The 13,387-nt window shown below is 41.1% G+C and overlaps 1 protein-coding gene across 1 annotated transcript in view; it reads left to right on the top strand.

The window, feature by feature from the left end:
- Positions 1-10,680, top strand: part of IGBP1 (immunoglobulin binding protein 1) — a 65,392-nt gene extending 54,712 nt beyond the window's left edge. Inside the window, exon 8 of the mRNA XM_005896193.3 lies at positions 10,180-10,680. Coding sequence (XP_005896255.1) covers positions 10,180-10,322 — 143 coding nt within the window. The 3' untranslated portion in view covers positions 10,323-10,680. The remainder of the gene's footprint in view (positions 1-10,179) is intronic.
- The last annotated feature ends 2,707 nt before the right edge of the window (positions 10,681-13,387 follow it).

The raw sequence follows: 13,387 nt of genomic DNA, 5'->3' as shown, positions 1-13,387 counted from the left end.
AATCTAAAATATACTGTTTAAAAATTAGTTAGAAGACATTAATAAAATTAAAGAAGACATAGAAGAACCATAGATAGCAGGATTAGAAAAATTCAGAAATGTAGTGACAACTTGGGCCAATAAGAGGAAAGAATCATTTCAGAAATGAAGGATAAGGCAGCACACTCTCTGACATAAATCATAGCAATATTTTAAAAGCTCTGTCTCCTCAGGCAGAGGAAACAAAAGCAGAAATAAACAAATGAAACTGATTTAAATTTAAAGACTTCTGCACCACAAAGGAAACCAACAACAAAATGAAAAAATAGCCTACAGAATGGGAGAAAATATTTGTAAATGATATGCCCAATAAGGGGTTAATATCCAGACTACATAGACAGCTCATATAATCAATATGGAAAAAATAATTGAAGAATAGACAGAAGATGCAAGGAGCTCAAACTTGGTAATCTGTGACAACTTAGAGGGGTGGGAGGTGGGAGGGAGGTTCAAGAGGGAGGAGACATGTATACCTATGGCTGATTCATGTTGATGTATGACAGAAACCAACACAATATTATAAGTCAATTATCCTCCAATTAAATAAATTTTTAAAAAAGAAGTAAGGAACTATACAGAGGGAAGTCGGAAGGGGGAAAACAAATATTTATATTAACCCATACTTCCAGAATCTAGAAAAATGGTACTGATGAACCTATTTGCAGGACAGGAATAGAGACACAGATGTAGAGATCGGACTTGGGAAACAGCAGGGGAGAGACAGGGTGGGGCAAGTTGAGAGCGGCACTGACATATGTACACCACCGTGTGTAAAATAGACAGCTCCCTGCTGTGTAACACGGAGCTCAGCCTGGCACTGTGATGGCCTAGAGGGGTGGGCTGGCGTGGGAAGTGGGAGGGAAGTTCAAGAGGGAGCAGATATACATATACTTACGGCTGATTCACATATGGCAGAAATCAACACAACACTAAAGCAATTAGCTGCCTGTTAAAAAAAATGGACAGAGGACCTGAGACATTTTTCCAAAGAAGATATACAGATAACAAACAGGTACATGAGAAGATGCTCAGCATTGCTAATCATCAGGGAAAGGCAAGTCAAAACCATAATGAAATACCCTCTCACACTTGTCAGAATGCCTATCATCAAGAAGTGTACAAATAACAAGTGTTGGTAAGGATGTGTAGAAGTGGGAACTCTAGTACACTGTTGCTGCTGCTGCTTAGTTGCTTCAGTCATGTCCGACTCTGTGAGACCCTATGGACTACAGCCTGCCAGGCTTCTCTGGCCATGGGATTCTCCAGGCAAGAATACTGGGGTGGGTTGCCCTGCCCTCCTCCAGGGGATCTTCCCAACCCAGGGATCAAACCCAGGTCTCCTGCACTACAGGCAGGTTCTTTACCGCTGAGCCATCAGGGAAGCCCAGTACACTGTTGGTAGGAGTATGAATCGGTGCAGCTATTATGGAAGGCAGTGTAGTGGTTCCTCAAAAATTAAAGTAGAACTACCATATGATCCAGCAATTCCACTCCTGGGTTTTCTATTTCATTTTTTTAAACTGGAGGATAATTGCTTTACATTGTTCTGGTTTCTGCCATACAGCAGTATGAATCAGCCATAAGTATATATCTATGTCCCCTCCCTCTTGAACCTCCCTCCTACCCTACTTCCACCCCATCCCATCCCTCTAGGTTGTTACAGAGCACGGGTTGAGCTCCCTGGGTTGTACAGCAACTTCCCACTCAGTTCAGTTCAGTTTAGTCACTCAGTTGTGTCCGACTCTTTGCGACCCCATGAACTGCAGCGCGCCAGGCCTCCCTGTCCATCACCAACTCCCGGAGTTTACTCAAACTCATGTCCATCGAGTCGGTGATGCCATCCAACCATCTCATCCTCTGTCGTCCCCTTCTCCTGCCCTCAATCTTTCCCAGCATCAGGGTCTTTTCCAATGAGTCAGCTCTTTGCATCAGGTGGCCAAACTATTGGAGTTTCAGCTTCAACATCAGTTCTTCAAATGAACACCCAGGACTGATTTCCTTTAGGATGGACTGGTTGGATCTCCTTGCAGTCCAAGGGACTCTCAAGAGTCTTCTCCAACACTGCAGTTCAAAAGCATCAATTCTTTGGTGCTTAGCTTTCTCTATAGTCCAACTCTCACATCCATACACGACCACTGGAAAAACCATAGCTTTGACTAGACGGACCTTTGTTGGCAAAGTAATGTCTCTGCTTTTTAATATGCTGTCTAGGTTGGTCATAACTTTCCTTCCAAGGAGTAAGTGTCTTTTAATTTCATGGCTGCAATCACCATCTGCAGTGATTTTGGAGCCCAGAAAAATAAAGTCAGCCACTGTTTCCGCATCTGTTTACCATGAAGTGATGGGACCAGATGCCATGATCTTAGTTTTCTGAATGTTGAGCTTTAAGCCAACTTTTTCACTCTCCTCTTTGACTTTCATCAAGAGGCTCTTTAGTTCTTCTTTCCTTTCTGCCATAAAGGTGGTATCATCTGCATATCTGAGGTTATTGATATTTCTCCTGGCAGTCTTGATTCCAGCTTGTGCTTCCTCCAGCCCAGTGTTTCTCATGATGTACTCTGCATAGAAGTTAAATAAGCAGGGTGACAATATACAGCCTTGACCTACTCCTTTTCCTATTTGGAACCAGTCTGTTGTTCCATGTCCAGTTCTAACTTGCTTCCTGACCTGCATACAGGTTTCTCAAGAGGCAGGTCAAGTGTTCTGGTATGCCCATCTCTTTCAGACTAGCTAGCTGTTTTACATATGTTTTTACATACGGTAATATATATGTTTCAGTGCTACTCTCAATTCGTCCCACCCTCTCCTTCCCCCACTGTGTCTACAAGTCAGTTCTCTATGTTTGCATGTCTATTCCTGCCTTGCAAATAGGTTCATCAGTACTGTTTCTCTAGATTCCATATATCTACATTAATATATGATAATTTGTTTCTCTCTTTCTGACTTCACTCTGTTTAACAGGCTCTCGGTTCATCCAGCTCATGAGAACTGACTCAGATTCATTCCTTTTTATGGCTACCACTCCTGGATTTTTAATCCATAGAAAATGAAAACACTAATTCAAAAAAATACTTGCACCCCAATGTTCATAGCAGCATTGTTTACATTGCCCAATATATGGAAGCAACCTAAAGTCTCAATAAGTGAATAGATAAGATGTGATAAATATATACAATGTATTATATCTTATATGCGATAAGATGTGATATATATATATATATTCAATGCCATTAAAAAGAATGAAATATTGCCATTTGCAACAACATGGATGGCCCCTAGAGGGTAATATGCTTGGTGAAAAAAGTCAAGAAAGACAAATACTATATGATACCACTTATATGTGGAATCTAAATATATATTTGCCGAGGTCCAGCCCCCGCTGATTCAGGGAGTTTGAAACGGGGACAGCGTCGGCGAGGATCAGGATACAATAGCTTCAATTAGATATTAATTAGAGATGTAAAGAGTAATAGAATGAGGATAGCTCAGTAGGAAAATTCAGTGGAGAAAAGAGGCTGAGTAGCTTGGTTTGCGCGGGAAACCAATAAAACTTCAAGACAAGAAGTTTGCACCACTTACATAGGCCGCAGGCGTCCTTCCGCTCTCCCGAAGGAGAGGAGACACTGAGGCCTCCCCGGTCGGATCTTAGAAGCCCAGGCATAATTAGTAAACATGGTGGGCTCCGCTCTCCAGATGGAGACTCAGCCAGAGTTTGAGAGAGAGAGAGAGAGAGACATGGGGAGACCAGTCTTTCGAGGAACTGATCCCAATTCTTTATTTTCCATGGTCTACTTTTATACATTGAGATGTTATGCAAAAGTCATGCGGAGTCAGCAGTCCTGACTTTTATCAAAGTCAGGTGCTTCATACAAATGTATACAGAGGTCTTAGGGGTGTTACATCATCTTCTGGCCAGGGGGCCTGCTGACAATTTATGACCCTCTCCTTGTGACAGTGGTCAGTCAACCAGGACACTCATTTCTCCAGGGGTGATTATTCTTAAAAAAGACTCCACCTTCCAAAGGTACCAGATAAAGTTACATTCCTATAGGGTGAGGGTGTAGTGGGTTTTAATTAAGGAAAGAATTTACTTAGCCTAAGGTCTAACGTGATTAATATCAAAGGTTAATACTTATTTCTTCTATATATTCATTAATGTATGTAAGGGCAGGGGATGTGGAGACTTAGCAACAAACATTGGCTCAACAAATGAAAAACCCTTCACCAATACAATTTCTAATCAGCCCACTATACTTACACTAATGGTTTTCTAACTTTTCTAAGGAACCTGTTTTTAGAAGGTTTAAAGCATCTTGTGCCTCTCACGGTTGGGAGGCTGTGAGCAATCACATGTGGCCGGACAAGCCTGTCAGGCAGGCTAGAGAACCTTCAGAGGAGTTTGTAGGTTGAAACACTCCTATCGCGCCCAGGAATTATTATTAACTGGAGCTCTAAGTTAACTCCTTCTCTGAAAGAGGTGGTGGGGGACAGCCCCCCGTAAAGTCAGAGGTGTAGGTGAGAGCACAAGTAGTAAAGTAGGCAGGCTCTGGTTATGGGGGTAGATGCTCCAGAATTTCCAGGGAGACTCCTGAGGCTTGATCCCGCCTTTGCATACGTTGAGCCTCCTTCCTCATGACCTTTGCCATGGCCTCACGCTGGCCCCCAACATATATTAATAAATATAATAATATAATAACATAAGTAATCTAATAATAAATATATCTGTGAGAACTAGAGTCAGAAATACAGAGAACAAACAGGTAGTAACAAGTGAGGAGAGGAAAGGGAGGGAAGGGCAAGGTGGTAGGGGATTATGAGGTACAAGCTACTATGGATAAAACAAATAAACTATAGGAATATATAGAATTGCACAGGAAATACAGCCAATATTTTTAAACTATAAATAGAGTATAATCTATAAAATACTGAATTACTATTTCGTACTCCTGACATTGACTCATTTGAAAAGACCCTGATGCTGGGAAAGATTGAAGGCAGGAGGAGAAGGGGATGACAGAGGATGAGATGGTTGGATGGCATCACCAACTCAGTGGACATGAGTTTGAGTAAACTCCGGGAGTTGGTGATGGACAGAGAGGCCCGGCATGCTGCAGTCCATGGGGTCACAAAGAGTCAGACACAATTGAGTGATTGAACTAAACTCCTGAAACTAATATAATATTGTAAATCACCTGTACTTCAATTTGAATAAGAAAAAAGAAACAAAACAAGTGAGTGAACACAACAGAAAATACCTTTCTAAAGTAAGAAACTTTTAAATCAAAAAGAAACAAAGATAAACAGAATTCTAGAAAAAGTGAAACATGAAAAGTTAGCAGAGACATATGGAATAAGATTATCTGAAAAGAAAACTAAAGCAAGGAAAATAAATAAATGCTCAAAAATAACATTGAGGAAACTTTCCTGGAACTAAAAAAAAAGGTTTGATTTTTAAAAGCACAATATGTACCTGAGAATTTTGACCCAGAATGACTAACAACAAAATCCACATTCTAATAAAATTACTAGATTTTTCTTTCTAAAGAGAAATGTCTTGGATACTTCAGCAAAAACAGTAGGTAGTTTGTAAAGGAAGGAAAATTAGATCATCTTCAAACTTTTTGACACCAATACTTTGTACTAGAAGAAAATGGAGTAACATTTAAGATACTCGAGGGGAAAAAATGTAAGTCAAGGACATTATATCTGGTAAAAATGACTTTTAGGTATAAATGGCACAGGTATTTATCAACATGCTAGAACTCAGGAAATATTGGTTCCATAATCCCTTACTGAGAAATTTGCTGAAGAATGAACATAAGACAACCAAAATAAGAGACACTGATACCAGGACTGGTGGTTAACATTAGTTACATATAGAACTAAGACTAAATGAGATTTACAAGGGAGAGAGTAGAGTATTAATACCTATATGCCCTGTGCTCTGATAACACAGATATAGCATAACTTTTTTCAATGAAGAAATGGGGAAAGCACATGCAAAAAAAAAAAAAAAATGAACTATTCTCAGCAGTTATATTGGTAGCAGTATTAGTTATTCCAAGACTGTGTACTGTGAGATAATATAACCGAGTAATTATGAGTAATTATTCAAATTCCATCATCCTCTGTCTTTGAGGGCTAAGACTTTTAGTGTGGAAGAATACAGATGTACTTCAAAAGAATTTAAGTTAGAAACAAAACAGCCCTGTAGTCTTGAATATGAACTCATGAGGAATTTTATTTAAAAGTAAACATACGCAGACACACTTTTGCTTTATCCACTGAAAAGACTTAGAAATAATGAACAGCCCAGAAGCAGTGAGCACATGTAGTAACTCAGTTTGTGTTCTTGAAATACCGTTCCCATTCAAAGAAACCAGGATGTATTCGAAAGAGAGCTAATTCCAGGCCCGGAAATAAAGAAGATTAACTTGGAACATCTTGTTATAGAAGATAGGAAAGAAGCTTTAAAAGACTACTACAGTCATATCAGAAAGTCTCAGAAACCAATTTGAAGGTGTTTCCACAGGCCAGACAGTTTGGCTTCAAAAAGGATAATTGCCAGTAGCAACGAGCACATCTAGTACCCAAACCTTGGTTTCTAATACCATTTTCCAATTAAAGGAACCAAGGGCTCTTTAGAGCAAACAAACTTTTGAGGTGTTAATGTGACAGAGCCTGCTGAAAGAACTGTCACTGGCCAAAACTAGAAGAATGTGAGCAGAAAAATAACAGTATCAGATTATAACAAAAGGTATAAAACAAGTATCCATGAGCGTATAGTGATAGAAATAAATGACTAAACTGTACAGAAAAATTCAAAATAATTTGTGTGTATACACCTGTCTAAGGACTTCCCTGGTGGCTTAGACAGTAAAGCGTCTGTCTACAATGAGGGAGATCCAGGTTCAATCCCTGGGTCAGGAAGATCCCCTGGAGAAGGGAATGGCAACCCACTCCAGTACTATTGCCTGGAAAATCCCGTGGACGGAGGAACCTGATAGACTACAGTCCGTGGGGTCGCAAAGAGTCGGACACGACTGAGCGACTTCACTTACTCACTCACTCACACCTGTCTACACCTGTCTCAAGGAGGTGAAGCATAACTCCTCACTTCATAAGTGGAGGCTGTGTTTAGTTACTTGCTTCCAAAGACTATAATGTAGAAGAAGGGAGGAGCAGTAACTTCACAGTTGGGAACCGTACAAACACTACCTTAAGTGATCCTAGCTAACATCAGCAGTAATAAGTCATGTAATAAGGTGTATAGCCTTGATTTGATGTGATGAGGAGGGAGTCTCACTGTGTTTTTCTCCTCCAAGTCATAACCCTAGTCTAATTATGAGAAAAATATCAGGCAATGCCAGGTTGAGGAACATTCTGCAAAATACCTGAGTATACCTCAAAACTGTCCAAGTCATCAAAAACTAGGAAAGGGAGAAATTGTCACAGCCAAGAGCAGACTAAGGACACAGGGGACTAAATGTAATATGGAATACTTGATGCAATCCTGGAACCAAGAGAAAAAAAAAACAAAAAAAACAGGACATTAGGTGAAACCTAAGGAAATTTGAATAAAGTGTGAGCTTTAGTTGTTAATTCGGAGAAAGCAATGGCACCCCACTCCAGTACTCTTCCCTGGAAAAATCCCATGGATGGAGGAGCCTGGTGGGCTGCAGTCCATGGGGTCGCGAAGAGTCAGACATGACTGAGCGACTTCCCTTTCACTTTTCACTTTCATGCATTGGAGAAGGAAATGGCAACCCACTCCAGTGTTCTTGCCTGGAGAATCCCAGGGACGGGGGAGCCTGGTGGGCTGCTGTCTATGGGGCCGCACAGAGTCGGACACGACTGAAGCGACTTAGCAGCAGCAGCAGTTAGTTGTTAATTATGTATGTATCAGTATTGGTTCATTAGTTATAACACACAAACCATAGTACTGTAAGATGTTTACAATAAAGGGAACTGGGGTACAGATGTATAAGAACTCTGTATTATCACAATTTTTCTGTAAAACTATTCTAAAATTTAAAAGTTGGAACATCTTTTAGAAGTCATTGCAATTCATTGAAACCCACCAAATATGAGTCCCACCAAATCCATGAGTCCATAACTGTATTTAAAAAGAAAAATTGTTCAATTTCAAAGGATGGTAAGGAGCTAATTTATTGCCTTGAGAAATGGTAAATTAGAGCGAAAGAATCAGGCATTTATCTTGTCCTTTTTTCTGGGTGACTAGTAGTAGATGAGGGGAAGCCTCTCTTTATAAAAGCATTCTACTTAATAAAAAAGAAATGTTAAAGTTAAGAGTATCACCTTTTTGAAACCCCAGGAAAATTAATGAATCTAGACATTGAGCATCAACAGCTGCTAACATCACAACATGTGGGACACAATACTGTGTGCCAACACCACCTATTTTCATGTGGGAGGGATCGACCCTGAGTCACATCAAGCTCTGTAACCACTTGCCAATCTGCAAAAATACAGAAGAACATGTTGGACTCCATCACTACTATGTAGTCAGCAAAATCCAGATTTTTCCAGAAACTACAGGTCAAATGCTCCAGCCTCTTCGATAGATAACTTGTAAAGAAAGAAAGGGATTGAAGAAGAAACCTGTAAATTAAAAATATATCAAAATATTTTTAAATGGGTAAAACTAACCTCAGAAACATAATGCTAAGTGAAAGAAGTCAGACACAAAAGACCACATGTTACTTGATTCCATTTATGTGAAATCTTCAGAATAGGCAAATCTATAGAGATAGAAGGTAGATTAATGATTTCCAGGGAAGGAAGTAATGGGAATTAACTGCAGATGAGTACAAGGAATCTTTTAGGGGTGATAGAAAATTTTTTTGAGACAGCAATTTTTAATATTTATTTGGCTGTGTTGGGTCTTAGTTGAAGCATGTGAGATCTAGTTCTTCGACTAGGGACCGAACCTGGGCTCCCTGCATTGGGAGCGTGGAGCCTTAGCTACTGGACCACCAGGAAAGTCCGGGGTGGTAGAAATTTTAAAAATTGGATTGTAGTGATGGTTGCACAACTCTGTACTAAAGATCTTTGAGTGAAAAATCAGTGTAGAAATGGACAGCTCTGGTGTCTAGGGATGCATGCTTGGATAATAAACTTGAAGAAGTTATTACTATAAAAGGCAATATAGCGGTTACCTTTGGAGGGTGAGGATATGATTTGGATGCTCATAGAGAAACCTTGTGGATGGGTACAGAAAATCTTATTTCTTGAGCCAAGAGGAGGCTATAAAGGTATAGCCTCCTTCTGAAAGTTTAAGTTATATATATTTTTGTGTGATTTCCAATATCTTTTATTTTACAATAAAAGGGTTAAATAGAACACAAGACTCTTAAGCTATTAAGACAGATCAGGTTCCCTACATATTTCATTCTTTATCATAGTGATGAGAGTATTTCTCGTGGGCAAATTCAAGGTAGCTAGGAAATGTTCCCCTTAGCTCACAGCAGAAAGAAAAAGTCAGTGCAAAAGAGAAATGGAGCATTTTGTTTCATTTCTTTTGCGTGTACACTGCATGACAAGTGCCATTTGGACCTCACACCCTGTTCCAAACATGTGCAAAATAACATACATTCTTTTCTGGTGGGTTCAACTGCCCTGTGATATCCAGTTTTACACGTAAAATTGTAGAACTGTAATAAAGGAAGGAGGAGGAGCAGTCACCTATAGTCAAATCACAAATCATAAAATCAAATATTTTTTACTTTAATGTTTTGTCATGCAAGTGGGATAACCACTATGCTACGGAAATACTTCAGTGTTTTTGGTTTGCTGGGGTTTTGTTGGTCAGTTGGCATTTCTGTTTTATGTTGTGAGGGCTTAGCCATTTTAGCAAGAATTCTTTCCCAAAATAGAATTCATTTTGAGGGGCAACTTTTATGTGTTTGCCTTCTTATGAAAACAGCTCAGACAATTTTGTCTTACATGTCACTTGTTAAGTAATATTAAGTACTGTCCCCAATTCTGCTTGTCCCAGGGTAGACAGCTAGCTATATTTTCCTTGTCTTCATGTTATGTGGTCGTGTTCAGAGTGGAGCTGGGGCCCATGATGGTCCCTCCTTTCCTCACCCCTGCTTTCTCATTTTTATGATTGGGCAGAGTTTAAAAGAACAGCTCAGCAACAAGAAGATCAGGAGCATGAGGAGGAAGAGGATGATCAGGCAGTCCGCAGAGCTCGGGAGTGGGATGACTGGAAGGACACCCATCCTAGAGGCTACGGCAACCGGCAGAACATGGGTTAGCCTTCCCACAACAAGACAGGAGAACAGGGGCTTACATCTTCCCCGCCAAGGACAACTGTGCTGTCTCCCCCTCCCTGGTCTTCTGCTTCAGCTCTGTACAACGAAGGCAGAGATGCTTAGTCTTGCTTAGTGTTCAATAAAATGTCAAGCAATGAAGTGTGTATTTGTACCCTAAATGATAAGCCAGAAATCTTGTTTTGGCATTAATCATTCTCATCATGGTATATTTTAATTTTCTTAAGTGGAAAGAAAAGAGGACAGAGAAATGGCTCTGTATAATCAATCAATGTCTGTATGAATTATCTTGAAAAAATAAAAATAAAGGTCCCTTCTATCACATGCGCCTGTGCAGAAATAATGGTATCAGCTGCTTTTTTGGGAGACTAGGGGGAAGGGGGTCAGCTATGGGTCCCTGGCCTTATGGCAAGATCCTGGTCATCTCTCTTTGATGTTGCCAGTGAGTTACCCAGCGTCAGAGCTGCCCAGGCTAGCTGGAGCTTGCTTTCTCCTTCTTACCCTGGTACTGTGAACTAACCCAACACTTGCTTTACCAAAATGAGCACAAAAGCCAGGACTTTTCCTGTCATATGACCCTGTTTTCAGGAATTATAGCTATAAAGGAACTGACCATAATAATCCTATCTACCCAGTCTTCCTTGCCTCAGCCATGAGAAATGAGGAAACAGATAAAGCACTATGAGAGCCATCCTTGTGTGTGCATCTGAGACTGGGGCCTTTATTCTCGAATTATCTGAAACCCTTAGGGTAAAGAATAGTTGAGGCTATAGCCTAACTCTTAAGCGGGCTGCTGGAAGATCATTTTGGCCCTCTTTGCCTGTTCTGTGCATACCTGGCATGGTCCCAAGCAGTCAGTGTGCTGTGGTGGTCATTTTGCTGGTAATAAGGTACCTGCAGTCATGCCAATAACTGGGAGTGGACAAGGGGGGATGGCACAGATGACAAGGAAAAGTACCTGCTTTCTGCAGTAAAGCTCCTCAGCTCCCGAGCATGTCCTCAGCTCCCTCAGCTCCTGAGTTGATACCCTAGAACAGCAACCATGTGTTGAAACAAATGATCTGTATAGAAAACATACTTTTGTTCTATGTGGCTTTGGTACACTTAGATTTTCTGTTAAGAAGATGACTCAGCCTTCCTATTCTAGCTCCTGCACTCTAGCTTAGAAGAGGGGTTTGAAAAGGAGACTTAGTTCCCTTTCCTTTGCAGGGTGTTATGTGGAGTGCTGTCAGGCGATGAGTAGGAGGTTGTGTTTAGTGAGATGACAGAAAACTACCAATAATACATTTGTAAATTGCTTAATAAACGGTTCGTGTCACCCTCACAACATAAGCTCCTGAAACTGGTGGAGCACAGATTAACTTCTCCAAGGATTTGAGAAGCAAACATTCATTTTTTTAGTTCTCTTCCAATTATTGCCAGGCTGCCTCTAGCAATGGCCTATTTCCTGCCCTCCAAACTCCACCCTGAGCTCATTCCCCAAATGGGCCAGGTTAGGGTTTTCCCCTTGGTCCGAGTCTATTTAAAGATGGTCTTTTCAGAAGATCAGCTTGATTAAGCCCCCTCACATTCTGATATCTAAGAGGCAAACTAGACAAGGTGGATTTGAATCCTGGCTTTAAAAGTTGAAAGCTGTGTGACCTTGGGCAATATAATCTCTGAACTGCTCCTCTGTTTTCTTTACATTTGCAGGTGAGCTGTTTCATGGGATTGTTTGTAAGAGTTCAATGTATAACAGACTAAAGTGTTTTCATCTGAGCCCAGTGACTACAGTCTGTCCACTAGGAAGGGAAAGGAAATGGACAGATAAATATGGGAAACTCTGTTCTGTGCCAGGTACTGGAGCCAGCACTTACACATGCTATTAACACTCACAATGACCCTGCAAAATAGGTGGCATTGTCCCCATTTTACAGGTGAGAAAACAAGCCCAGAGAAGCTGAATGATCTCTTCAAGTTCACCTGAGTAAGAAGCTCTGCTTCTGTCATTTTCCATGTGCTTCCCAATTGCTTGTGCTTTTAAAGGGCTTAAAAAGGGAGCAGCTTTAAAAATCCAAGCCCAAACCACCACTTACACGTTATTGGAGCTCTAGAAATTCCTTTTTAGCTGACTCACCAAACAAAAGGTTATGCCAGCCTGCCTCCCCCCTGCCATTTCCCCCTCAGATGGAGGATAAGAAGACGGAGGCGGTGAGCAAACCCATCTTCCTCCATTTTCCTCCCCAGTCCTCTGCTCCTGCCAACCGGGCTGCCAAAAACAAACAAAAAAGAACCACCTTCTCATCATAAGGCATTTCAGGATCCTAGAGTGAGTTGGGTTTGGTGCACTCCGTGAAGCCAGGACTCAAAGCATTCCACAGATATTAATAATAGTTTGCACTATGTTTATTTCATGTACGCTGCTTATTTCATTCTCACAGTCTGGCGGGCAGGAGATGATGCCTTCATTTTACAGGGAAGGAAACCGGCTTGGGGAAATGCAGTGAGTGACTTAGTTCAGTAACACAGCTAAATAAATACATGGACTGTGCAAACATCAGTGCAGCCCAAGTATTTGCCCTCTGTAGCTCTCACATGGAGGACAATTATTTAGAAAAGGTGAAAACTGAGCACTATTTCTTTGAATGCCATTATGTGGTGATTTGTCCTTTCCACTCATTCTTTTCAACACCCCTGTAAGAAAGACAGGGCAGGGGACTGAGTGAGCAGATTTCAAGCTCAAGAAATTGGAGTTAAGTGTTCTGAGTTAGAGTCTATCCTCTGGGCTCCGCTGCTCCCTAGCCAGGTGACCCAGGCCACCCAGGTCAGCAGGGTCACTGCTGTCATTTAAAACAACATGTAAAGGATAGAGCTTTTGAAACTTAATCCACCTCTCTGTGTCATCTGAAAGCCAAAATCCTCCCCTGCTTACTGTGGGCCTCCAGTTTGCTCATCAGCACAATAGACACACTGCCACCTGGTTCTGTCGGACAGCCAAGACAGCACTGTGACCGCTGCCTCCTTGCGAAACAGCTCCTTCCAACACCTGCACGTTGTTTCCTCACATTACT

The sequence above is a fragment of the Bos mutus genome, chromosome X (assembly GCF_027580195.1).
Source record: "Bos mutus isolate GX-2022 chromosome X, NWIPB_WYAK_1.1, whole genome shotgun sequence".
NCBI classification, from domain to species: domain Eukaryota; kingdom Metazoa; phylum Chordata; class Mammalia; order Artiodactyla; family Bovidae; genus Bos; species Bos mutus.
The sequence above is the reverse complement of the archived record's forward strand: the minus strand, read 5'-3'. Positions and strand labels throughout refer to the sequence as shown.